The sequence below is a fragment of the Drosophila subpulchrella genome, unplaced genomic scaffold, assembly GCF_014743375.2.
Source record: "Drosophila subpulchrella strain 33 F10 #4 breed RU33 unplaced genomic scaffold, RU_Dsub_v1.1 Primary Assembly Seq354, whole genome shotgun sequence".
NCBI classification, from domain to species: Eukaryota; Metazoa; Arthropoda; class Insecta; order Diptera; family Drosophilidae; genus Drosophila; species Drosophila subpulchrella.
This window is the reverse complement of record NW_023665577.1, coordinates 601088-629009: the sequence shown is the minus strand read 5'-3', so window position 1 is coordinate 629009 and position 27922 is coordinate 601088. Positions and strand designations below refer to the sequence as shown.

At 42.2% G+C, this 27922-nt stretch overlaps 1 protein-coding gene across 2 annotated transcripts; it reads left to right on the top strand.

Annotated features, from left to right (window-relative positions):
* The first annotated feature begins 779 nt into the window (after window positions 1–779).
* On the top strand, window positions 780–27922 carry LOC119561071 (homeotic protein Sex combs reduced). Of its 2 annotated transcripts, none has more exons than XM_037874921.1 (3): window positions 780–1189; window positions 9222–10210; window positions 27480–27922. In XM_037874921.1, the coding sequence occupies exons 2-3, from the start codon at window positions 9256–9258 to the stop codon at window positions 27785–27787; spliced, it is 1263 nt and encodes a 420-aa protein (XP_037730849.1). In that variant the 5' UTR covers window positions 780–1189; window positions 9222–9255; the 3' UTR covers window positions 27788–27922. The 2 variants fall into 2 exon arrangements, with proteins under 2 accessions (XP_037730849.1, XP_037730848.1); XM_037874920.1 differs by lacking the exon at window positions 780–1189 and adding an exon at window positions 2364–2944.

The window sequence follows — 27922 nt, the reverse complement described above, 5'->3', positions numbered from 1 at the left end:
GAATCTGGAATGTTGGTAGCAAATATGAAATCGACTTTTAATTAAGGCATTTAGCCAAACAAATCAAAATCGTTAAGCCCCGAAACCGAATGAATCATGGGAACTTGAACTTGGCTGGGCTCCAAAATGAACCCGATCCGGAGCCCCGAAAACAGACCAATAAATTTAAATTCAGAGACAACTGCCAACGAGCTCGTTTTAAAGAAGGAACACACGTAACTTCAGCTTTAGGAGGAGACTTTGCATTTTCGAGGGCGGCCAGGCCAGGCCGGGCCAATAAAAATGGAAATGAACGCGGAGCGGAACGTTTATAAAATAATAATGCGAAATAATAATGTGACGGTGATTTAGCGGAACAGTGCCACGATTGAATACAAATAAAGTGGGGGAGACGACGCCTAATCTAGGATGATTTCGGCCTAATCTGGAGCGTGAACCGGGGGCAGATGCGTCCTGGAGTGGCTGCCAACTACCTGTTTTTTCTCGCTTTCCTCTCTTTCCCGGCAGCGGGCTTTTCCCCAAATCGAGTGAAAAGCTGGAGCGCCATAGGCCGGTTGCCGTGGCACCCTCGTCGCATAAATCAAGGCAGGGGGCGGAGCCAGCCGTGGGTGCGAGCGGGACGCCGTGCTTTTCGAAAATGCGCACTGTCCGGCCTCTCGCTCGCACCCATAAACCAGGTCCCATGATGATTTACAGTGTTCGAAACGCACACAAAGGCAGCGAACTAGAGGGTCGTTCTGTCGGTTCTTATGGCTCAAACGTGAATCGAACGTGGCGCACTTCAGTCGCCAAGCTGCGCGCTCGGTCTCCTGCAAGAAAAATACAGAAAAGATTCAGATACTCGTAATCACACTCATACGCGCCCGCAATCCGCGAAGTTTCCGCTCGAAGCCAGTCTTGCGATTCCATGGAAAGCTCTTTGGCGACGGCAAGGTGCCATGGTCTCCCCATAGCGGATACTCTACCTACTAACTCCTATACAAAGGAGAGGATTACTTATCCACCTGAAATATTATCTCAGTGCTCACCCCTTTCGCATAACTAAGAAATCTAAAGTGCAGTGCTAAAGGCAAATACAATTCAAACGAAGATACAAATTTAACAGTGAAGTGTTGCAAGAAAAACTTATTGAAGTAAAAAAACTTATTCGCAACTTGCGATTGGATTTCCTTAATTCGTCCATTTAAAGGTAAGAAAACTGAGTACTACAGGAAAAAATAATCATTTCGGAAAATTACAAGAGAATTGGAATATTTGACTAGGACATGTAAGAAAGTATAGAAAGGTTTTTTTGTGGAATGAAAATGTGTTTTTATTTTTGGTTTGAATGAAGCAAATCAGACGAAGATAACATCTCCCAAAAAATTCATATATGTATATATTTTAATGTTTAACTATAAGAAGCATGTAAACTGAACAGAAACATCAAAACATTTTTGTTTTTCAAGTTGATAGTTAAAATGTCTTTCTTTCAATAATAAACAAAAATTTCTTAAATAATTTGATATTAACACTGAAATAAATAAAGTAAGATATATTTATGACTAAATACAAACAAAATACAAAGTAATTGAAAGAATATTAAAATATCTTAAAACCGAACATTGCCAACATTTCTTTAAACGCTAGTTAACATTCCAATAGACTGATTATTCAAATACATATAAACATTTATTGGTTCCATCGTATTTTAAACCTCCAGAGTTTGTGTGGATAGTCTTTTCATTTGTAAAGCTCCAACAGTCCCAGCACTCTTGATATAATCAAAAAAGGTTTCGTGATGTCCAGAAGTTCGAAGTTCGAATGTTTATGATTTGTACCCCTCGGAATCGATCTCACACGGACAGTGTCGGTGAGAACAATAAGAATTTTGGATAAGTCGAAGTCGAACGTATCTTTCGAACTAACGATCTCACGAACACACGGGCAGTGTGTGTGAGAGCAATAGGAACTTGTTCGAAACGCGGAGAGCTGTGTTTTCGAAGTGCCGCTCTTTCGAACTCACACACACACCATAGCCCCGTCCCCGTATCCGTGAGATACAATTTGTGGCAACGAATTTCTGGTTTGGCGGTTGATTCGAAACGTTCTTCGCGTCCGCAAAGGTAGTTTCAGCCATTGCCTGAGAGCGAGCGAGATGGCAGAGCGGCGCAATGGCCGCCGTCTCGCTCGCACACTTTTCGAATAATGAGCGCTGCACTTGGTCGCCGATATGTAGCTATATAGCCCTACTTGCTCGTACTCGCGGATACAATTGGACGGGGGAAATGGGGCAGTGTGAGTGAGCCAGAGCGCTGGCGTATCTGTGTGTTTTTTTATTGATGCTCAGATATTTGAATTATGCCCGAGCAGTCAAAGTGAGACATTGGCGCTTCGAGCACGTATCCGCGGATACACCGGAATAAAAAAATAAAAAACTGTCTGAAACTCAAACAATCCAACACACAGCTGTGCCGCGCAATAAGATACAAAGACACTCGAATTCCGTTCGATTTTAGCGGAAGATGGATGGGCTGCAAAGTGCTTGCATCGATGCTGGCGTTGATGGACAGTCATAAATTCGGCGTGAAATTCGCGCAGATACTTAGATACTTGGCCATCCCACAGATACTTATCGCTATCCGTGAAAAATTGCGCGAGTGCGTGTGTTTTTGTGATACCCAAAAGCCGTCCAAATCCGTCGCTTAGCCCTTTGCGGCCAATTACCCCTTAGGACCATCCAAAACATTCAGCTGCAGGTAGAACGCCAGAGTCTAGCCAATTTGCCAGCAGGATGCCATCGGATTAACTCTCCAGATATCCGGCTGGTTGCGACATTTTCACCTTTGCTATTGTCCACTGCAATTTCCGCATTCAACACAAGTGAAATTCGTAGTTCAGTGCAGTGAATATCAGAAAAAGAACTCACTTCGACGGAGGTGAACGCCGTCGGCTAACTGAAATTGTGAGTAACCGAGTTTCAGGGCGGAACAATATATAGCACCACTTTGTCCAGGTGTAAATATTGGTTAATTGTTAAAACAATATATTTTTAGTTTTTTTTTGTATTTTTTGTGTTATTATTTTAATGTGTTAATAACGCAGCGAGTTATTATTTCAAAAAGTTTTTTATTTCAAATAACGCTGCCTTTTACAAAATCTATATGAAATAGAATGTGTTTAAAGCTTAACATTTTAAAAATAAAAGTATCCTTAATAATAATATTACATACTGTAGCGTGTGATGTCTTGAAGGTCTCGTCTTTTGTTATACATCTGTACTTTAATTTTCTACTTGGTTGTGTATTTTATTGCAATAGATTAAAATTAAATTTACTAAATAAAACAAAAGTTGAACATTAAAGGCCAAACGTCCAGCCTAAAAATCAAGACGTCCCGATTAAAATAAGCACATTCCCTTACAAAATAACACTTACATAGTCATTTATTTATTCTGAATAACAAGATTACATTTTATTCATCAATAAAAATATGTTTGTATTTTCCGAAACCGAACCCCGAATCTACTGTTTATATAATACATATTTCTTTATATCTGGCCTTTGTTTCTTTTTTTTGGTTTGTGTTTTAGTAATTTTTCATTGGGTTGCGTGCGCGGTATCAACGCAAGGAATTTTCACTTCATTAAAACGAAATGCAGCCGCTTTTGAAATAATTAAGAGGCACAAAGGCGAAATGTCACAGCGAATGAAAAATGCCTAACAAGCGGCGCATATAGAGGGCTAATCCAGGCACATAGCGCTATATACCGAGCCCGAGTAGGGATAGGGATGAAGAAATACCTACCATATAGGCTTGGCCCCTGTCCGGGGAAGCGAGCTCATGCTGGCCAAGACGCCATGGGGCGAACCTGAAATTATGTAAAGTGAAGAGAAGACGCACTGGCCTGGAAATCAGGGGACTTCGCCAATGACCGAGTGATGCGATACTCCTGGGCAGTATTCCGCATCCCGGCATGGCCTCCCATATGTGCTGTAAGTGGAAGAAATTCCACTTGATGTAGGTCACTTTCATTCGCCCAGCTCGCCGGGGGTGGGCCAAGATCAAAGAGCTGACTACCCCGGTTGCATAATGTGGGCACAACACTGAGACAGTCGCAGGCCCAGTAACATTCCCATTCCGACTCCCAGTTCCAAATGGCTAATTGGAGGGAAGAGGCCAGTCCAAAGTTCCTCGAGTGTCTTCTGCAGCGCCGCAATTTATTTGGCCTGCGCCTGGCGGAGACATTCATCATGGGCTAACCCCGGCTCTCCTCCACGCCCTCCTCAACTATTTCAACTCCACTTGTTCATATTTATAAATCAAAATCGCAAACACGCAAGCTGGAAATTTGTGCTAGAGTCGTTGATCTATTGGCCGCAAAAATGGCAGACATTTCTGTCAGGGAGCGAAATGTTTACAATAAATGGTAAAAAAACATACAGAACCCAAACTCAAAGCCAAATAAAAGCTTAAAATAAAATAATACATTTTTAGATAGCGAACATTATAAAGAAACGCATTTTTAAGAGGACAAACAAATCATTTTGAGAATAGGTTAGTTTCATTATAGTTTCCGACAAAATAATAAAGTGAAGACAAAAGATACAATAACATACAATAACATAATTATAAAAAAAGTTCACCTCACCCCTTCCCAAAAGACCATCCATAAATCAAGTTTGTCAAGGATTATCCGTGAACAGTAGCAAAACCATGATATATTACACAATTGAGATGTCCTTGATTAGAAACAGGACCTCTGTAATGATAATTTCCTCTCGACCATTGCGCAACAGATCGTAAATTATCGGGGCCAAGATGAGATGACAAACTGAGCCGCAAATGGCCGCTTGCCGTGAGGATCGGGATCGATGATTGGTTTCGAGTTGGGAAAACAATTGGAGAACTCATAAAAATTATGAGAGCCATGACAAACAAACAAACAAGCCGCAAACAGCAACTGTGACGAGGGTTGCCACGGCAGAAAGAGATGCACGGATCGGGAGTGAGAAAAAAAGATACAAAAAGATGAAGAGGAACAATATTTATGACTATTTTTATGAGGTGCTTACAAATTTTTATGACTTTTTAATGGGTCCGCACACAGTATCTGGCCCTCTCTCTTCCTCCTGGGCCAGTTTATTGTCGAGTGAGCGGGACCACAAGATTTGCCAATGAGTGTGACTGCGCGTGCGCAAATACCTTTTATTTATCTTGTTTTTCTGTTCTTTTTTTTTGAGAGTTGAACTCGTGCGTACCGCAGTTTGAGGTTCTAGAGCGGCGTGTTTACATGCACACAAGCTACGCCCCTGTTGACAACAAATATTAAAATTATGATTTATGGCCAGGGCTCGTTTCGGTACAAAATCCGTAATGGTGACGACAAACAGCCCGGCGACATTCGTAGGAGAAATAACTGCTTTGGGTGCTTTGTGTGGCTCATAATTAAGATGGTGGCTTCTGGGCCGATGACGTAGATGATGACGATGATGGAGTGCTCAGAAATGGATGACAGTTCCCTCGATGGGCCGTTGAAAAGAGTCTTTAAGCAGAAACGGGTTAGGCTAGGTTTGGGACTAGCTGGACTGCAAGTAGAATTAGTAAGTGTTGTTAAAAGTTAGGTTAAAAGACGGAGAAAAAGTAAAAGCGTCAAAAGGTTTGACGATGTCAAAAATAGTACAAAATACAAAACAATTAAGAAATATTCATGTTACTTATTGTTTTACCTTTAAAATGTTAATATCAGAAGTGTCAAACTTGTTAGCAATTCAAAATATATTAATTAATAATGTTTAGTAAACTTATAATATTAGTCATTATGTATTTATAGTTTTATGAGTTAAAAAGGTATAGCCCAAAGGAAAATAAGGTTTTTACACAGCTCTAAAGCAATCAATATTATGCAGAACTTTTGTCATATGCAAATCCGAACGTCAATTATTGATTATGCAAAAGTTAATCATCTTAATTGGGCAGATGCTCAGCTCTAGCTCATGAAGAACGCCTAGGAAAGTCAAGACCCCGCGACCCCCGAAACATAACGTCAACATCTTGAATGAGGTTCGGGTAGGAAAACCCTTTTCAGCTGTCGCCCTGGAATATTTCCCCAATTGATTTATGGCATCAGCAGACGCATGTGCAACTCAATTGCTGTTTATTTACTCTCACTCTGACTCTTACCCTCCTCTACAGTTTAGATAGGGTCTGATCCTACCTGTGGCGATGTGAAACGGAAAAAGCCGAGGACGGGAAAGGAAATTCGTTCTGCGGTTTAAGTATCGGGGCAAAAGAGAAATTTCACTCCCATTTGGAGGCATATTAAAAGTGTTTATATAACAAAGGAGGAACAAAAGAAAACTCAGTTGCCCGAGTCCAAAATGTCGCTGAGACCGATCCGATCCCGAAAGAATTGCCATAATTTATGGCTTTCTTATGAGCTCGACCGACGATCGCCAATCTAAGACAACGTCTGTTCCTCCCTCTCTTCGAGTTCCCCGTCTCTTTCGGTGCCCGCAAAATTCTTCGGCGTTTTTATTATTCATGGATTTAATTAACACCAATTGAACCGCTTGTCGCCTCAGCGCCGTCTTAAACTAGTTGGAAAACAATTTTCAAAATTCGTTTAATTTATGGCTTCAGCCTTCCTTTCCCTTCACAGTTTTTGACGTTTTTAATTTGCCCTTAAGTGATCAGGAAATCGACAGAAGCCCCAGCTTGATTTTAATGGATGCAACTGCATTAAAACAACCAAGATAAGAAAATAAATTAATTTTTTTAAAGTAATGTGTGAAGTTTTTTAAATATTAATAAACTAAGACAGGTCATCGAGGAAATATCAGCTTGCTTTCTGTGTAAAAATAAATGTTTGTCAAAAATTAGTAAATCAAAATCCATTACTTAAGCCAACCAATTTCGGCTGCCTTTGGTACTTCTGGTTTGTTTGCTTAAAAATTGCGGTTTTCACCCAATAAATTTTCATCGCTTCCATTCGAATGCCACCAAATCGATTCGACCTATAGGTTGCTCAAATATCGCCAGTCAAAGGTTCAAAGTCAGCCAGAGACGCTGATCCTATAATTTCGCTGATTTCGGCCTTGTTCGGCTTAAACGCGGGCGCTTGTCTACAACTATAATTCTCATATTGCCAGGTCGAAATGGTTTTCTCCAAAGCACCGTTACCGGGGTCTTAAAGCCTATAATCGCTGGAGATCGAAAAAAGGAAAGAGGGTAGGAGGGGGCAGAGACCTGAAGGCAAGTTTACAATATTTCCTTAATTTTTATTTTTTGTTGTATTTTCCGCGAGAACCCTGCTCATCAAATAAATCTCTGTCCAAAGTTGAGCATTCGCTCCTTGGGTTCTTGGCCAGTTTCGAATGGCGTACGGCGTTTTAATTTAAGCCCAAGTTGAGAGCTCCTTTCATTTGGCCAACATGCTAAAGGGTTAAATTGCCCACTGAATCAAAATTATTGGTTTCAAGCCACAAAAAAGGGCAGGGAAGTGCGGGGTGTGCATTTGGTTGCATTGTTTTTGGCCAATGTTCTCAGTGTTCTGCTGTTGTCGTTTATTTTTATACCCTCTTTGGGGATAATATATTGATGAGATATATTTCGGAAACTTTCAGCCCCTTAATAAAACAATGCATGTTTTATGAACTTTTTAATAGATAGGAAAACTATATAGTCGTATGATCTATTAGGAACTATGTTAGATGAGATAAATGTTATCAACTATATATTTCATTCAGATGTCAATTTATGCAATGCTGTTTTAAGGTTTCTTGATATTTCGGCAGAACCTATTTTTGTACAAATATTTATCCATATTTGCCAGGGTATATACGATTCGACTTTACTGCGATGTATTGCCATCTCGATTTTTAGTTTTTGGCCATGTTCATGTGCATCGGCCTCGCTTGGCCTCTTTTGCCTTATTGCCTTTTTGCACTTTTTCGGCTCTGGGGCGATTTGAGAGCTCCTTTCCTTCAGCTCCTTTCGAAGCGGAGGGTCAGTGCTTTTGTTTGCTATCTGCGCAGCGGAGAATACGAGTTTTTCCGCCATTGAACAAACATGCCCAAGACCAAGACTGCAATATCTGCGATGGTTGCAATGGGCGGAGGAAGAGGGGTTTGGGCTTGGGCCTTGCCAGCAAGTGCAGCCGCAAGAAGTTTCCGCCGAGTGTGTCCAGAAGAGTGGGCGGTCCCTCGGCATTCCTCGGCCAAAAGCTCCTATACATATATATAAAATATCCACTTCGATGGCCCGGCTCGCTTAAATTGCATGCTTAGGCAGCCCCAGCTCTCTCCACCAGCGGAAGACAAGAAAACCCGACTCTTTACCGTTCTAAAAATAATAATAATAATATCCAAGTAAGAGGCAAGTGAAATTATCAGCGGGCAGAGAAACACTTCGAGGGAGGAACCAATCAAGAGGCGTGAGCCAGATACAGTGTTTGCGGTTTCGTCTGCTATAAATCCCAAAAAACAGCATGCGTTACTCGCCTCTTCAACAGGTATTCCATACCCACCGATCGTGATTGAATTAAAGTAAAGAAAGTACCAAAAATATAAAGTATGCATATTTTAACTATGATTTAAGCATACAAACGCATTCATATGGCTAAACTATCTATTTATAGTGTTAACCTGGATTGTTGATAACTGATAAGTGTATTAATCAGCTTCGAATTCTCATTTATCCCCTGGGGTTTCATTTCGCGATCCCTTTGAAAAAAGTGGGAGTCAAGCCTTGCTTTCATTCGAGTTATCTTAAGTTAAATGTAAATACTTATTCCCCCCAGCTTCTTCGATACAATGTTGCCAATCTCAGAATGAGATCTTAAGCCAAACATGAAAAGCCAGGGAAGAAAACGTTTTTGCAGTTCGCAGAATCCTTTTATCATTCTTTAGGGACTTACTCAATACAACGTAGCCACATAAAATATAGGTGGTACAGTATAACAATCAATAATTAGGATTTTTTTTGTTGTTGCTTAATTTTAAAGTAAGTATCAGATACATTTTTAAGTATGACATTGAATTTTAAATTAAGATAGGAAATGGTTTAGTTAAGAAAATATATTTATTGTTTTTTTTAAGTAAGCAGCGATGTATGGATTTTACACATTTATCCTCATACTTATTTTGAAAATATTACTACTCTCTCAAAAAATACTTTGATTTTCTATTCTTATGTCCACGTCTTAAGGCTTTGCATCTAATCCCCACCCATCATATTTCCAGACTCAAATACACGACTAGGACCCCTGGCTTCAGAATGGATCCCGACTGCTTTGCGATGTCCTCGTACCAGTTCGTCAACTCGCTGGCCTCCTGTTATCCGCAGCAGATGAATCCGCAGCAGAATCACCCGGGAGCGGGCAACTCGAGTGCGGGCGCCAGTGGCGGCGGGGCGGGGGGCAGCGGGGGCGTGGTGCCCAGCGGCGGGGCAAACGGGGGCCAGGGCAGTGCGGGGGCGGCCACTCCCGGGGCCAACGACTACTTCCCGGCCGCGGCGGCCTACACGCCTAACCTGTACCCCAACACACCGCAGGCCCACTACGCCAACCAGGCGGCCTACGGCGGACAGGGAAACCCCGATATGGTGGACTACACACAGCTGCAGCCGCAGCGCTTGCTCCTGCAGCAGCAGCAGCAACAGCAACAGCAGCAGCAACATGCCCATGCGGCGGCAGCAGTTGCGGCCCAGCAGCAGCAGCAACTCGCCCAGCAGCAGCACCCGCAACAGCAGCAACAGCAGCAGCAGGCGAACATCAGTTGCAAGTACGCCAACGATCCTGTGACGCCTGGTGGCAGTGGGGGAGGGGGTGTTCCTGGCAGCAGCAACAACAACAACAACAGCTCCAACAGCAACAACAACACCAACAGCCAGTCACTGGCCAGTCCACAGGACCTGTCCACCAGGGACATATCGCCCAAGCTGTCGCCCAGTTCGGTGGTTGAGAGCGTGGCCCGGTCGCTGAACAAGGGCGTCCTGGGCGGCAGTCTGGCGGCCGCCGCCGCCGCCGCCAGTTTGAACAACAACCACAGCGGATCCGGAGTGCCCGGCGGTCCTGGGAACGTCAATGTACCGATGCACAGTCCGGGGGGCGGGGACTCGGACTCCGAGAGCGACAGCGGCAACGAGGCGGGCAGCAGCCAGAACAGCGGCAACGGCAAGAAGAACCCGCCGCAGATCTATCCCTGGATGAAGCGAGTGCATCTCGGAACGAGTGAGTACTTTCATATAGTAACTTTAAAACTTGGGTTAACTTCTTAGTGTTGTGTGTACATTGCACAATCCACTCCAAAGTTCAAGTGAACATTATAACAGATCGGTCTTATAAATGAGGCGTGAAATTAGTACAACTATTCCTAACTATTCAGCGCAACAAAACTCCTTCCTCAGGTTTTATTTGCATTGCAAATTTGGTGAAAATTGAGATCAACTCAACTACAGACTGTTAAAATACAATATAATATAATACATATATTAATTTGATATATCTAATCCATTAATATAAATACTAAAAAGTTCTGACATTAAAAAATAACATTTGGTATTCATTTCTAATTCTGCCACCAAGAAAGCGAGCGATAAATAGTCGATATAATCGAAAATATCAAAATTATATACCATCAATAGGAATCATTTTTTTGTTTGTACAAATTTTTTTATTATTCTACTGTCTAATTTGCTGATTTTCCAGAATAAATTCATTCAAACCAATTTAGCACTCATCTTGTTCAGAAGATAGGTGCTAGCATGAACAAGAACTTCCATGTTCCATCGCCTTACTGCCTCACCCTCACTTATCATACAATTAGCTAGAAATGAGCTCCATAAATCAACATGTATCCACTGATAGATCACCTCAATCGGTGCCTCATCCAGTGCTCATTACCACTTCTGCGAGACACTTGGCTCACTCACTCGCAATGGGTGTTGCAACCAGAAACTTGCCAACTATCCATATTCATTGGCCAGCAAATGTTGCCGAGTGCTTAGCACCAAATTGTCTGGCAAACTGTGCGCGCGGGGAATCTTGTCAAAATACATAAACAATAACAACATTTCCCTCGCACTTACGCTCTCCAATTTTCCTCCAGCTTAGAGGAAGGCGAAGGAAAAGGGGAAACGCTGCGTGAAAAACTCGACCGCGAAAATCGTAGCTCGTGAAAATTGTATACAAACGTGAAGCGATCCGATCCCGCAGCTAAGGCCGGCTGACTCCCACAATAACTCATAATACCGCCGCAGATACAGATGCATATCTAGATACAGATACAGATATATATAGGAATCTGGGCAGACACATACTGCGGCTTGATATAAATCTCAGCACCTCGCTCGCTTTATATTTAAATTTAACCGAACAAATTCCACCCGAAATTTGTTGGGCTGGAAAATTGTGAACGAAAAATTGTTCAGTGATTTTTCATCATGTCTCTGGCGCGCACACAGATTTTTCTTTCTGCCACCCCCTGCCACCTTTCGGATTCCCCAATTTGTCCACCTTTTCTGACCCATCGACAGGCAAACTCACGAAGTCGTCTCGGGGATCCCAAGTATAATCAAATTATTGAAAAGATTCTTCATATTCGTCGGCGGCTGGGGGAGATTAATTGGGTTGCAAATAGTTTGACATTTGCTTGGATTTACCTGGCTGCAATCTTACCTGCAGCTCGTTTATTATTTTAGCTAAAAAATAATTAAATATTTCTGTTCGCGTATAAATCATTTGATTCAGGTTCTGGGAAATATTTTTTGGCTAGCTTTGACTTGTTGTCTCATAAATCACATTCCGCGCTCATTAGCTCATTGAAGTATAATCGAATGGCACATGAAATTATTCAATAAAGGAATTTAATATAGGTGATTTCGATCGACGAAAGGGTTAATTGCTGGCTTGCATTTTGCATTTCCATATTTGCTTGTTCAACCGGCTCTTGACAACCCCAAATCACAACATGTCAGCCAATTAAAGAGACTCCGAAGTGCTGCCACATATTTATAGATAGTCGCACTGCCAGCAAGTCAGCAGATACAGATACATATTGACTAGCAACTTGGCTCGATTTTCCATTCCGATTCGTGGGGAAACTCGTTCCCCGCTCGGTTCCAATCAATGGGGCACATTGTTATTATTTATGTATCTGTTACTCATGGCAGCCGGGCAATAACAACAAGAACTGCGAGAATCTGTTATGCAAATTGCAGCAAGTGTAAGCGCGCAAGAAATTGATTGCAGCGGGGTGTAGTAATGAACTTCACTTCGCCTGGAAGAGACATGAATGAAATGGGCTCAGATGCAGATACATTTGCAGATCACATGTGGAAAAGACGCACTCAGAGAACGCAGGAAATCATGTATCTCTGGGGGAGAGCTCGTGTATCTGGGCATCTCCGTCTGGCTTTGCCATTTTCCTTGAGTTTTCATGCATCGCCGAGATTTAATTACTTTCTTAATCATATTCGGTTGAGGGCAATGTGAAAGGCAGCCATCTATACAGCTATGTGCAGCTATATCTTTAAATACATAATTATATCTTCGGGATACAGCTACAATAGTTGCTCATGAAGCTGTTATGTAAAACATACATTGAGGCCATACAATTATGTGTAACTATATCTGTATAATATCCAGGTATATCCAGGTGTATCTTTACAGAGTACAGGCAATAGAAGAACAACCTACAGCAACAAACATGTAGATATATTAAGCTTAAATAATTGTTTAAACTCATATACAACTATTAACATTTTGAAGAGGTTAACTACTTAAGTTGTGTAAACTTTTAACTTTAATTATTAGAGAGGCAAAGTATATTTTTCTAGCTGCAGATACATGGGGCCACTCCCATATTTTTTAGGAACCCAAGAGTCAACAGCCTGCTGACTGGCAATTAGGCTGGCCATTTTAACGTCCAGACCACAACTCAATTTTCGACAGCAAATGTCTTTATTAGAAGTTGCTGCCGGGTGTGATGGCATGTGCAGGATTTTTCATAATTGCGCCCGAACTAAGAATCCAGCGGCGGATCCACGGGGGGGGAAATTAGGGAAATTTCCCCCCCCTTGGAACCACAGAACCTGAAAATTTTACTTGTTTGCTAGAAAAATATTCTCTGCAATAAAAAAATTAAAATACAACACTCTTCTCACCAAATAATATTTTTGTTTTATAATTTGTACTGTATTTCTCTCGCAGTAAGTTTGAACCCCAAATCGAAGAATAAGTTCAATTTCCCCCCCCAAGAATCGTCTCTGGATCCGCCACTGAAGAATCACTATTAAAAAACGTTGTTGCAGGTGCCAAGCAGCGCAAATGCCAATAATAAAGTGTAATCTGGAGGGTAGCATCGGAAACAGGCGCTGATTAAAGTCCAGTAAAAATAACAGCAGCAGCAGGAAAGGCAACAGCAACATCATGTTAACAATTATGCAAATTTGGAGTGCATGTTGCTCATGGGGCGGGGGGCGGATGGTGATGGGCTGGGGGGAGTGGCAGGGAGCCCGGCTGATTGCATATAATCACGTCAAGTTGTTACTGTGGCAACCATTTTATAATGCAAAGAAAAAACGCCAGCCCAACGCCATCTTCAGAGCGAAAAAGAGCGAACGAGGCTGTCTGAGTTCCGCGAAACACTTTTCGCAAAAAGAGTTTTTTAAGAGCTCCTGGCATCAAGTATCTGCCAATAAGCACATACGAGCATACATAGCTGCATGTTTGGTTAATATCGCATGCAGTCTTGTGAAGTCGTTTGGCATTCGGAATTCATTCCCTAATTGACAAGACCGAAGCTGGCAGACCTCCAAACAGATCATCAAAAGATGCAGCCAGTGCATACCTGCAGATTTGGATTCAGATACAAAGATACTCGTGCTACCTGCTGAAATGTCAAATGCCTATTAGATCGCCTCTCCCCTTTTCCCCATACAAATTGACAATTTGTTGACATTTCTTTCTGAACATTTTTGTTTAGGCAGGCCGCTCCCTAATTAGTGGGTTATATATTTATTTATACAATCTGTTTGGCTATATATTTAAATTTTTTTTGTTTGGAGGGGCCTAGCAAGAGCCTTTAGTTAGTGGCTAATTGCACATAAAAATATGTTCGGGGCTTGCATGCAATTTTAGCTTTTGAAATTTCCATAAATTGCACATAACTCGTATAATTACTGAATACCGTGTCAATAATGGTAACTGAAAAGAAAAAAACAGAACAGAAGCTCGGCCAAAAATGGAAACTGCAGGAAAATAAATCTAACGTGCTGGAAAACACCGCCAGCGAAAAGTCTATTTTCTAAATCTAAATTGCAAATATCTGCACTTCAGTTTCCCTTCCGATCGTGCCGTTCAACCCGAAGGCTTTGGCCACTCGATGCCGCAGATGCCAGGATGTTACACAAAATTAATAGTTTGCAAACGAGTTGAATGCCAGATACAAGATACGCGACGGTCGCTGCAAGGCAACAGAATGCAGCAGCCTCTGAGACTGGAAGTGCACTGAAAACAATGCTCTATTGTACTTATGTTAAAATTCTACTCTATACGACACAGTTAGATGTTAGCAATCCTAATAACTATTTTAAATTGGTCAAAATTAACTCCAGGGAATTTTTAATGCAAAATATTCCAGGAGAATTTATTCGCTTGATATTCATAAACTAAAAATATTTATTTCTTTTATTTTTCAACAGAAATAAGTTAGAATCCCATTTACTTTAAGACAACTTTAAAGGTCACTAAACATTATTCGAAATTGAGACAATTTCCTCAATCATAATCAGAAAAAATAATGAAAATATATTTACTTATATCCAATCGATTTTCTTGACTTCAGACGCCTTTTTTAAATTACGAAACCAGAAAAGTCATTCTAAATATATATATTTGAAAACAAAAAAACTTTTTTCATATAATTAAAAATACTTGTTTGTTTTGCTTTTCATAATTCCTCTCGAATAGCTTGACTTTAGGACCCATTTTTTCTGTGTGTAGAACTGGGGTTGTGTTCCCGATCTCGGAAATGGTCTGGGGTGTCGCTGTCTGCCGCGGACCGGCTGTTGCAGTTCCAGCTCCTGCCGCCATAATGCTTTTGCGCCTGCCCCCGCCCATAAAATCGAAACAGCAGACAACAGAACCCGGAGATGGGGAACCTGGAGATTCAGAGCCAGGAAGAAAAACGCGCCCGGCATTCGCTGCCCAATTACATTTTCATTAACTTGGAACACGACTTTTCAAATAGCTACGTTTAATCATAATGATTGTTATTACTTTTATTTTGGTGCTCTGCGCGTTCTAAGGTCCCCCGAAAATGAAAATGATTTTTATAATGCCCACCGCGCGAGGTGAATGCAAAATGCCAGGCATCATCGCAAGGTGCTGAAAGTGCAGTAGAACATAAATTTATTTCCCTGCTCCTCCGGTCCCCAGATGACGATGATGGCTCTTGCCCAAGCCGAGGCCTATTATTAGCCAACTCTGGGTATTCTGGGCCGCTAATGGGAGCCCGAAAACAGAAGTGCCTGTCGAATTGTTTCGCACCAAGCGTAACTTTTTGGCACACGAAACGCAGAGTGTATTTTACTGGCGATTGTTCTTAATGAATTGGGTGCCCCATTCAGCTCCGGAGGGATGCTAAGGGAACTCTTCACTCTGCTTGAATTGAAATTCATTCGGCTTTAAGTCGGCCAGATACGGGCACTGAAAAGAGAACAAACGCCCAATCACACAGGGCTACACAAAAATATATTTGAACAGTGCTTTCCACGCTACCAAACATGTTAAGTTTTGACTAGAGTCAGGTCTTCTTTTAATTTAGTTTTATTCCCCTTGTCATTTTCATTGGAAGATCACGTACTAGACGACAGATATACGTTTTTATTTAACAAGTGTTTTTTTTTTCAAGCAGAAATGAGTTTCTTTTATATGCAGCACAGGGTAATTAAAATGAGCTGTTCATTAGCGGCTAGATTCGACTAGATATCCCCCAACTATTTACTTTTTTGTAGGTCAACTCTAGTGCAGTTCTATATATACATGCATACCCGAAGGCATTGTCTGCCTCAAAAATATCACTCATCGTATAGCCCAAATCAGTCGGCGAAGAGAACGCTTTTAAAGCGTCCTTAACTCGACACACACAAAAAGATGAATGATGGCCCGAAGAGCTTGTTGTTTATGAAACTTAGTTGTCCATTGATGCCTTCAAGTGGCAGTCGGCCACATTTTGGCCAAAGTTAATAAAAGCGCATATAAAGGGGGAAGTAGGGGGAGTGAAATTCGAGGGAGACAGTAACAATGGAGGCCACTCGCCGGCAACAAAGACGGCAATATTTGAAAAGCCAACAATGGCGCCACTAATGACTGATGATGTGCCAGCGCTGATAGATACAGATACATTTGCGAATGCAGCTCAGGAACATGTATAGATGTGGACACAGATACAGATACAGTTAGGAAGAGCCCCAGCTCCCAGAGAACCATCTCACTTTGAAACGAGATTCTAATGGACTTGCACAGCATCCGAAATGTGTTTACTCTTTCTCCATTGTTTAAAGAACTACTGCATCGGTCAGTGCATATATGAATATCTATATCTGCCAGATACTCGATTGCCGGCTGGGGAGGGGTAAATTAAATTGCGAATCAAGCAAAGTAATTGCGATTTGAATGGTGAAAAAGTGCGAGCCATAAATTCAACCGAGTGTCACGGCAGCGCTGCAATGCGAATTTATCAAATTCAGTCGCAAATTGGCGCACATCTGCAGATGGCCACGGATTCCCAAATCCCCGAGTCCCGGATCCCCAGCTCTCCAGTATCCACTTCTCACCCAGTTACCGTTTACCCCCTTTTCCTTTTCCTTTGGCCGGTTTCGTTGAGATACGCATAGAATATTAATCTCTTTGCGCATTAACTTAAATGAAATGACGCAATGGCGATAAGCGAACGGTGCACAGTGGGACGCATGGGGACATTGACTGCTTAATTCTGGGAAATCCAGGAAAACAGCTGGGGATTTTTTAGCCTATCTCAATTGTTCTGAAGTGTTTAAAATTAGCCATATAAATACAAATATAAATCAATTTCCATTTTTTATCGCAGAATCCTCCAAGCAAATTCAAGTGACTGAAATAAATTTTTTAATATACTATATATTTTGGAACCATTTAAAATGCATCGACTTTAGTTTGTAGAGCCTTCAAAATAAACTAAATAAAATTTAAAGAGTCCCTATTTTTTAAGAGAATTCTCAGAAGCTTTTGCACTCTTAAACACGTACTCTAAGTACTCTTAATTATCCACACCATCCCACATTTATTTCACTGCTCTGCCGTGCTGCCCACTGTCCGTCATCCTAACCAGCAACAGGCTGCGGATCCAGTACAGTGGGACCTGGTCTCGACCGCAGACCTTGGAGCTGGGCAGCAAACAAAACCAAAGTTAAACGAAAACCATCACAAATCGCATACAATCCGAGATGAAATTGTGAATTATTAATGCAGGCGGCAAAACTATTTGGCTGAGTAGACAAACCCACATGTGAGCCGGGTTTTTGGGATCCCCTCCTCGGATTTTGCCCAACTCGGGCGAAGGAACGTGTGCTGCCACCTCCACCATTGAAAATTGAGTTCCACGCGTGGTCCGGGTGTGTGCGAATGTATCTGGCAGATACATATGTATCTGCTGTCTGCGGCTACGTGCCTCGAACTGGCTTACATTTCGCAGATTAAAACCGGGCAGCCCGGTGTGCCACCTGAAGCCAATTCGATTTAAATGTCTGGCACTTCCACTTGGCTTTTCCTGGCCATATTTCGTACCAGGCCGTGAATTGGGGCTTTCTTCCTGTTTATGGCGTGCTAAAATCGCCGGGGTTCAGGGGTCAGCTCTGGGTCTTTGCCGTCTCTCTGTGGGTCTGTGTGTGTGTTGTTGTCTCCCTTTTCCAGTGACAGCCCGAATGCAATGGCAACAATTGCAATTTGTTGGCAACGTTCTGCCCTGAGGGCCAGGACCGCTTTAGCCTGAGCTTGCTTTACTTTCAATGCACTCAAGGTTGCACCGAAAGAAATAGTTAAAGTTTTGAATGAAATAAATATATGCATTTTTCGGTTCTGCAAGTTTTAGCTTACTGCCTTTTAAAAAAGAGCTCAATTAAATTTATATAATCTTTAAACTTAAAATGTTCTGTTTCAGACTGTCAAACATTTAGTTTAATGATTTTATTTATAACAATTTAATCATTTAAAGTTACAATTTAATATTTAGTTTTCTTCCTAACGCTACAAGTACAAACAATACATTTTAATAAGTGTGATGATCATTTCTTTTTTCTATTAAGCTGGCTGACTTAGGACAGTATTAAATACATCAAATTCTTATTTACTAAAATGTTTGTTATTTAATTAATAAATATTGTTGGGAGTTGTCTGAATTATCCATTTGTCGATTAAATTATATTCTCAGATCATATATTGTTAAGTTGTTCAAAGTACATTTTAAATATTCCAAGTATCGTGAAAACATCTATCAAAAATCAAATTAAAAACGAGATATTTTTCGTGGTGCAGTCACAGATACAGATACATTTGCTGCACTTCGCGCTTCATTAAAAGGCGGGCGGCGACTCCCAGCTCCCAAGCCCTTTTGAGCTCCTTTTCCAGCTCCATTTTCAGTTTTCAGTTCCCCACTGACGACAGCAAATTTGCACATTGCTCAAACGAGAAAAAAAAGGGGGTGAGCGGCCGGGGAATGAGTCGAAATTAAAAGATTTTTAAAGACACCTTTGTAGCAAGTTTTGAAAACTTGTTCCGCGCCCTGACTTCACCATCTCCATCTTCATCACCACAGCCTCGGATTCAGCCTCCGTCGCTGAGTCGCTGCTTTGGGTTTTAATTTTGCGTCTTTTCGCTTTTTTGTATGCTCTTTTCGTGTTCACATCTTCTCTGACATGTTGCCGGGGCAGCCATGTTGAATACTTTTGTTTTCTAAAAACGAAGCTTGCAAATACATCACCTTACTTCTTCAAGTTAAATTTCAAGTTAATTTCGCAGAGCCGTCTGTGGATTTCGTATTTTCATTTAATTACCTATGCAGCAATATTATGTCGTTGAGCACTTCTTTTGAGACAATAACCGGTAAAAAGAGTCTTTAAGTAAACATCAAAAGAGTTCTGATTCAATAAACCGCGCTCTACAGCTCTATTAACCGTAATTTGAATATAACTTTCCGCTTGATTAATGATCTATAAGTATATCGGCCAATGGCTTATGCAGAACACAAAATCTCAACCCCATTAACCTAAGCCAACTTAAATGCCTCAATTTCTGTTCTGTTTGCCCAACTTGGCTGTTGTGCAACCCACAGTCAATCAGATAACTGAATTTAAATGCTTCATCAAAATCGCATTAACTAGCGAATTAAATAGTGGAGAATCCGGGGGGCAAAAGCTCATATTCAAATGCAAATTGCTCGCCAGCAAACTGATGGATCGCAAATGAATTGCCCAGCCGCGGCGGCATAAGAAATATGGAAAATAATTGAACCTAACGCCATTGACAGTAGCTTAAACCAAGCTCCCGCCGCACTTTGCATTAATAAGGAATTCATCACAATTACAACAATTGCCGCAGGATGCAATTTACAAAGGAAATTATTAATGGAAAGTCAATGAGTGCGACGCGAGTAAATCAAAATCGCCGAGGAAAAAATTCTTCAACGTGCCCGTGATTGATTACTGAGTTCGAGCCGGATGGCTGGGGGTTTCGAAAACAGAACCAGAATCAGAACCAGGACCTGTGGTCATCAGCGCCAGTCAAAGACCCCGAGCAGTTAATCATGGGGCTGCGGGAAAATGAAAATGAGCGAGAAGTCCAGAAGCCAGACAACGACAATGCCGCATTTTGTAGCGCGTTCATTCAACTGCAGACGACAGGACACTCATTAAAAATGGGTGCACCGTGCACCGGTCCACCGATCCGCCGATCCAGGGTATTTCGACACAGAGGGGGTATCTCTGTTTACGCGGTCTTTTCACGGGGAAGGAGGGAAAGCGTTCGAGGAAACCGGTTTCCTGCGCAGCTCGGCTAATTTATGTGCGCATGCGCGACGCTCGCTCCCTACTCGGGAGCCCCATAATTAACTGAGGTAGTCATTTTGGATCCGAACACGAACACACTCCCCTCCTTGCCCCATATGGGTGTACATGGCCAGCATCTTCTTCTGGCGGGAGAGAACTCTTTAAATCAGAGATAAACGATAATTATCTGAGCGAAAATGCGCGCATAAATAATTTGCAAGAAGTCACATTAAAATTGTATCTAAAAGATATGCCAGGCTGATAACCATTCGGTTGGTTTTTCGTTCCTCCGCCAGTTTTATGCTGGCTCTCGGCGGTCCATCTGCCTTCTCGGACCCTGGGAGCCTGCGACGCACCATTAAAAATTAAAAGCTCATTAATTATGCAGATAATTCATTTATTATATTTTCAACACAATACAAGCTACAAGCGGCATAATTTGTTACCCAGCTCATTATGCCAGCGGAGGATTGAAGGATGGTGTTTGGGGGTTGGCAACATTCTCGAATCGAAAACAATTATGGAAAGCTCTCCAAGGGTTGACTGTCTAGTGCGGGGATAGGAAAGTTTTAGGGGCGTGGACAGGTGAAGGGGGTTGGTCGGGGGCGTCACGTGTCTCCCGGGGGCGTTTGCTGGGCTTAATCCCCGAAAAGCACTTAACTCCTGAGTGTCCAATCAACAGGTTGATTTCGATGGTTGGCTTAATTGCTGGGATTCATTGGGGGGAGGAACCCGAGTTCAAAACATTAAGAGAGTCATTATAGAGTTGAAAGGTTGGAAACGCTGGTCCTGGGCCGAAATAGATTCAATTTTGGTTTTGATAAACCTTCCATCTTTCGAAATACTACATTTAAATAAATTAAGCAAAACGGCAACTTAAACAAAATGGTAATCAAATTTCTTTAAACGAAAACAAGTAACTTAAACGACTTTAAAACTGATAAACGACTTAAATATTTGTAATTTCAAAACTGTTTAAATTAATACAACAGTTTCTGTTCGTTTTGGTACCAAAGAAGTATTTTTTTAGTTCTGGCACATTGTTATGTAAAATCGAAGATGCCCTTGCCGACCGGAAACCATATGCTGTTTCACCTGGACAAGGCCCCGGGTCTTCGGTTTCCCCCGTAAACCTTCAAAGTTCAGATCGTTCGGTTTGCCAACGAACCGCATCAGCTGTTACCCAAAAAGGCGAGAATTAGAGCTTTGTGCCACATGATGTCATTTCACTCGAGTGCCTTTGAGTAAGTGAAGAAACGGCGAAAAGAGCTGGGAATAAAACGCTGGGCATTGTGGCGGCTGTCGGGCTGACGAAACTGAGTGTGTTCGTGTTGACAACAAACACGGAATATAAATTGAAAAATGCTTTAAAGCGAAATAATCAATTTACTTCTTGACATAATTTCCATTTTTCACGAAACCCAGCAAAAGGCAGCCACGCGAATGCCCAAAAAAACCTGAGGGAGCGGGCGTGGGGGTGGAAAGTGGGTGGGGGCAGGACAAGGCCACGCACAATTCGCACCACAAAACAGGAAACAAAAAACAATACAAAAGTTTCCCCCCAGAGGCACCAGAAATTGGCTGCATCCCATTTCTTGGAGTGTTTTTAATATTCTTGCCATTTTTCTGACCACCATCCTGTGACTGCAGCGCTTCCTTTATTTGAATTGTGATTAATGATCAAGCTCGGCTTCTGCTCCTTTTTTCGGGAATTCCCACACACAATCCATCCCTCACTTCCAGGGTGTGACAAATATATACCCAGACCGGGGCAGACAGTAGTTGTGACTACGATTTAATAGCGCTTTAATGGTCTGTGGACATCGATGGACCGAAGCACCTGTTGTCCAGCGCGTGCTGAATGGCAGCGAGTGGGTGGAGGCCATGGTAACACTTTCATTATCACAAATGTCACATCATTTGTCGCCTGCCCCCAAAAAAACACACAAAATGACTCAAACCTCCGGGCAGCATCATTTATCACCTAAGGAATGCAATGCGCAGCGAAGATACAGCCTGCCGAATAGAGGGCCAGATACATTCCCAGATAGCCCCGGCGACCGCATATTTGATTAATTTTCATTTTCCGAAAGAAATTAACCCGCGCGCTGCACATGTCCCCTTCGCGACCCCCGCGGCGGCCCTTTTGACTCCTCCATCTGCATTCTATATCCCTCCGCTCCGTTCCGTTCCGAACCGATCGGATCGGTCCCAGGGTCCAAGATTTATCTCTTCCAGCAGACCTCAAGCGTGGCACCTCTGGCTCTACGTCTGATTTATTTCTGGAACTGTTCGAGTTCGAAACATATTTTTGAGGGAATTTTAACTTTCAGAGAGCCGCAAAACTGCTCGGAATTCCTTGTCAGTTCAAGCGATCTTGGCCAAGATCACTTGTTGTCTTTAATTAGTACAATTTGTGACAAAATTCTTTTCTCGACTCGGCCGCTTCTTATTAGTAATGACCCTCGGCTGGAATTGTGACGTTGATAATGGTTTTTGGTTAAACGACTCATTAGCCACGGGCCCTTAAGTAGCCACCGATCTGCTGCGATGATCGGAAGTGCGTTGATTTATGAACTTTCCGCTTGGACATCAACCTGACTCAGCAGATCTGCACAGCGAAAAATAGCGGTAAACGTGGGTATTTCCTTTTTGGTACATAGTACCATCAAATTTCTTTATGAAGAAGTTCCCAATAATTTCAACATGGCAAACGGCTTATTACATATAGACTATTGACTTATGTTAAGTTACTTATTTCATATTGTCGTGTTCTTTTTCCCTGTGTAAAATTTCCAATTCGCTGTAAGAAGTGCAACAAGTTCAAAGTTGTTTTTGCATGATAAGATCAAAACTGAGGCCGCCAGATGATCGTGCTCCCCGCGCTTCCATATAATACCATGCCATCCCCATCCGATCCCAGGTGCTGGGATCTTGGAGTGCCGCACACGTTGCTGATTACGATGACGATGTTCGTCGCTGTGTTTTTTATTTTTCGCCTGACCAGACGCCAGACCGTTGACAAATGACCGGTACAAGTGTTTGTGACAAGCCGCAAGTATCTTTTTGTCGTATTTTTTCATTTCTATTTGCGCCGCGGCAAACAGAAAACAATTAAACTTCGGCTCGAAAGATATACTGGTTGGTGTCCGACCTACGCCAAAGGTTTTCAGCTTAACTTTGAACCTGCCAGCGATGGATGTATAGTATGCTAATCCCGTGTCAATCACGGGTCGATCGGGGAGTATGCAAAGAGATACAGGCGAAACATCGAAGGGAACTCGAACATCCCGGCCAGACAATGGCAATTTGAATTGCAGAACCGATCCGCTGACACTGAGATCGAAGGAGTTTCGAGCACCGATCGTCACTTAATAAATTCTGAAACAGATTTTTGCATGCAGACCGAAATGGGATGCACCAAAAAATTTCAAATTTCCAACTGATATGTTAAGCGGCTGTCAGCCGATGCTCTCTTAGCCAAGTACACTTGACGTCATCTTACGCGAAATGCAAATGAAATGAACAACAATGCAGGAACCTCTCGGTCAAGCCGAAGTTTTAATGCCCTTATGTGGTTATTCGAATGGATAAGAAATATTTGTGCCACAAGAAACGATCCTAAAATATTTAATTTATTTATAAATCCTTTCAAATATTAAATCTATAAATATCTTTTTGAAAATATTGCATGATATTGCTATCATTTATTCCATCATAAAAACAAGTGATGAGTATTTGTACGAAGGCAAAGCACAATAAAAGTCACACACAGGCTGATTTTTCGTTCTTCAGGCGATCTGTCTCCAAAAAATATGTGCACATATATGTTTGTACATGCAAAATCCAATATGTCTATATAGTATTTCACAAATGCCCAGACACAGACAAAGATACAGCGCGAGTCGAGGCGCTGGCATCCCAATCCGAAACCATACCATCCCATCCCATTGAGGTGGCAGGGAAATGGGAACAAACTTGTAAAACGCTTCGAATGTTCGCTCATTGGCGCTGTCAAGAGATCTGGCCCCCTTCGAAAGGCCCTCCCCTGGCAAGTGATATAAGCACCAGTGATATGACATGCCAGGTGCCGTTGGATGCGAGTGCGATGGGGCTGCTTTGGGTGATGCTCTGCCTCTGCCTCTGCCCTGTCAACTCATTGGGGGCTTTCGCCTTGGATATTGCGCCTGGCCATGACGACAGCGATGCGCTACTTACTCGCATGTAGTTAACCAAAAAATGAGGAAAAATAAGTATATTCGGCGGAAGACCACTAGAGAAGGGCTAACAGAGACCGTAGTGTTGACACTCGTCTGCGACTCAACGGGTTGCGGATGTGTGTTGATCTTTAGTCGGAAATCAAACGAAATCTGAGTGGGAATTAGTGGCTGATGATGCCTGTGATGGTGATCTTCTGGTGGAGGGGGAGGACTTAAGATGATGGGGCTGATTTAGACATAAAGAGCAGAGCACGAAATTTGCAAAAGAGATATTTTGAATTCTGGGAAATTATCGATCGTTTTTATTGTAATTTTCCTCGTAATTTCTTTAGATATATACATACATTTAAAAGTAAAAACATTTCACATTTTTTAGGTCCTTCTGTTTCTTACTATAAAGTATTTGAAATTGAAAAACTAAAATCTCTAACTAAGATATTAGAAATGCTTTAAAAAATCTTGTTGCTTTCAAGACAATTAGCTTAACAATATTTTTGTTACGAGGAACTCTCCCAAGACTTTAGCCGCCCCAAAATCTTGCAGATACCAGCACGCATCCGCAAGATACATTTCGCAATGCTGATGCTTGTGGCGGCACTTTCCCCTCCATTCAGCCCTTGAGTGGTGTAAACAAATTGCAACATATGACAGCAGCATTTGACAATTGTAAATGGTTGGCGGCAGTGCAAGTGTTCAGCTTGTCTTTTGTTGTCTCCCTGTCAGGCGAATAAAAACGCAAGAAACCCGAAAAAGAAATGTCTGTGACCCCCGAGGAGAACTATGGCCACAGGACATATTGATTTGGCCGGACTCGTGGGCAAGGTCAGGATCCCTGCTTATAAAATAGTAAAGGGCACTCGAAAACGTCTGCACATCATGCATCAGAAGTCGGAAGTCTGCCAAGTTTTGGGAAAGTTTACTCCCCAGAAGAATAAGGAACCACCTAATGGCCAACCAGAAATATTACTTGCAATATCCAATTTGATGGCCTGACTGACAGTTGCAGCAAAACGAAATGGGTCAAGATAAGTGCAATTCAATTTGTGGCCACGGCCACAACAGTTGGCCCACCGAAAGTCCCCTCCATTGCCCCCGATCCACATGACTGATGGAGCCGATGCCCGTTGTCTGGTTACTGTCTGCTCGCTGTTTACTTGGTCATTAGTTTAAGCCCATTCAGGATGGCAGCCGGCCAGGGAAGTGCAGGAGCTTTGATGTCGGCGCTCTCTCTGCGCCCTGGCCACACTGAAACCGCCTTAATTAAACGAGCGGTAATTAATTTCGACTTTAATCAGAAATTCCATTTAGATTTTGGCCGCTGATTGATGTGACCCGACATCTTCCGCCAACGTCACATCGAAGACCACTAAACTGTGACAGCAGCAACGGCGGGAAACTTTCGAAAGTGTGTGGGGGTGGGTTCAGTTCTCTGTTTTTGTTTAAAACAAACTAAAGTTTGAATTTGTATCTTTGGCTAGGCAAAAGGCAACGACCCAGTTTTGTTATATAACATTAAATTAGAAAATCAAGAGCCATTATGGTTAAGTCTCTGCTTGATGAAAGCAAACATGAATTTCTGTTGAATCTTAGTATTTAACTTGAATGAAAGATATTTTTTTATTTTACTTATTTTTTTGTTAATAAATTAAACAGAAAACAATATTAGTACTTACAAAACAAAAAGCATAAACAGATAAAAGCAAATTTTAATTAAAGCTCTTATATTGACTTAAAATAAAAACACTATGTGGCAGATAGAATTTTAGACAACGATAAATAAAACACCAAATGTACCTACCTATGTGTTTGAAGGTGATTGAGTACAAAATTTAGTTTATGAGGGTTTTACTAATACATTAATGAATCAATCATCTTAAATGTTATTTGGGGTATGATAAAATGATACTGCTCCATTTAAACTAGATTTTAATTAATAATAAATCAGCCAGAGTAAACTACTCCCCATTTAGCAAATGGGCCATGACCCACATACAATTTAGGAACTTGGAGGTGAGCGAGACGGCAATCGCCCAAAAACAGAGCGGGACGCACTCACAAGTCAGCGGTTGCCGTCTATCACATTGACTGACTGCCACACATTTCACAGATATAAATACTAGAGATACAGATACAGTGTCTATGGCTGGGCTGCCTCAACCTCAACTCTTTGCCGAGTATTGGAAAGCCAAAACGAAGCGGGCGGGCCAATTGAGTTGGCCGTAATAACACGCCACGGTAAATGGCTTTTAAAAGTCTACTTTGCCATAGCACGCCCCCTCATTATGAACGACGCGCTTCGAACGCCCTCGTGCGGTTTGCCTCACAAAACCCCGATGCAGATGACAGAATAGTTTTCGGGGCGACTGCCAGGAACGGGAAATTGTCATTATCTTCCGACGATTGCAGATACAAGGATATAAGTTTTCGGCAAGCGACAACCATCTGTCTGGGGCGAGATACCTTCGGCCCTTTCCATTTCTTCCTTAGGCACAATACCAAGTCTGAACTTTTTCGGGTGCCACCAAATGGCAGTTTGACACGTCATATTTATGAAATGCGCAACGTTGCAGAAAATCACAATATAAATGAGAAAATTAACTGCCTCGAAGCGGTGAGAAAGCTGGGAAGGAACTGGGGGATCGGGTGGTGTTGTCCACTTGAACGTTTGACGATTGCCTAGAAACGCCTTCTAATGGCTTTTGGCAGAAACAAATGCTTTCTGGCGGTTCAGCAAGGGAAAAAGTAGGGAACGAATATTTGAACAAAAAGTGGATATTTAAATGCGATTGATTTTACTCAATTAAATTGAATTTCTAGTGGCTCCTTAGTTGCCTAAGCGACTTGAGATATTATTTCAAGAATAATTTTATCATCAGCTATTTCTCCTTAAATAAAGGTACCTAAATATTTTAAGTTTTGCTTGCATAAGTTGTTCTTTTCCAATGTTTGGAGTCCAAATAAGATTGAGGTATTATTTTTAATTTTTTCTTAAATAAGTAAGCAAGTAAATGTTAAATATTCTAAGCTTAACAATTTTTAGATGTAACATGAGGGAGGTATTGATGGTTTACTTTCTCATATCATATCCTCCTGATGAATATTAATTTAAAAATATTTCTGGATTGTTTTCCTAGTTGATAAGCTGACGCCCAATGTCTTCCAACCCAACTAATAATTGCATCCCATTTTCCCCTTCAGGTACTGTGAATGCCAATGGCGAGACGAAACGACAACGGACCTCATACACCCGCTACCAGACGCTGGAGCTGGAGAAGGAGTTCCACTTCAACCGCTACCTGACCCGCCGCCGCAGGATCGAGATCGCGCACGCCCTGTGCCTCACGGAGCGGCAGATCAAGATCTGGTTCCAGAACCGGCGCATGAAGTGGAAGAAGGAGCACAAGATGGCCTCGATGAACATCGTGCCCTACCACATGGGTCCCTACGGCCACCCGTACCACCAGTTCGATATCCATCCGTCGCAGTTCGCGCACCTGAGCGCATAGGACGCGTGGCACTTTTCGGGTACTGGTTAGAGACTCAATCAGTTGTATCAGGAACCATATCAGACGGCGGCGGCGGCCTCGGCGGCCAGTGGCTATCAGTCGCAGGACGGTGGCTCCGTGGGCGTGGGTGTGGGA

Bases quoted from the DNA above. Each gene is read 5' to 3' on its own strand.
- LOC119561071 (XM_037874921.1), top strand. From the start codon at position 9,256: ATGGATCCCGACTGCTTTGCGATGTCCTCGTACCAGTTCGTCAACTCG. The intron at 10,211-27,479 runs GTGAGTACTTTC...TTTCCCCTTCAG, and splicing joins GCGAGTGCATCTCGGAACGA to GTACTGTGAATGCCAATGGC.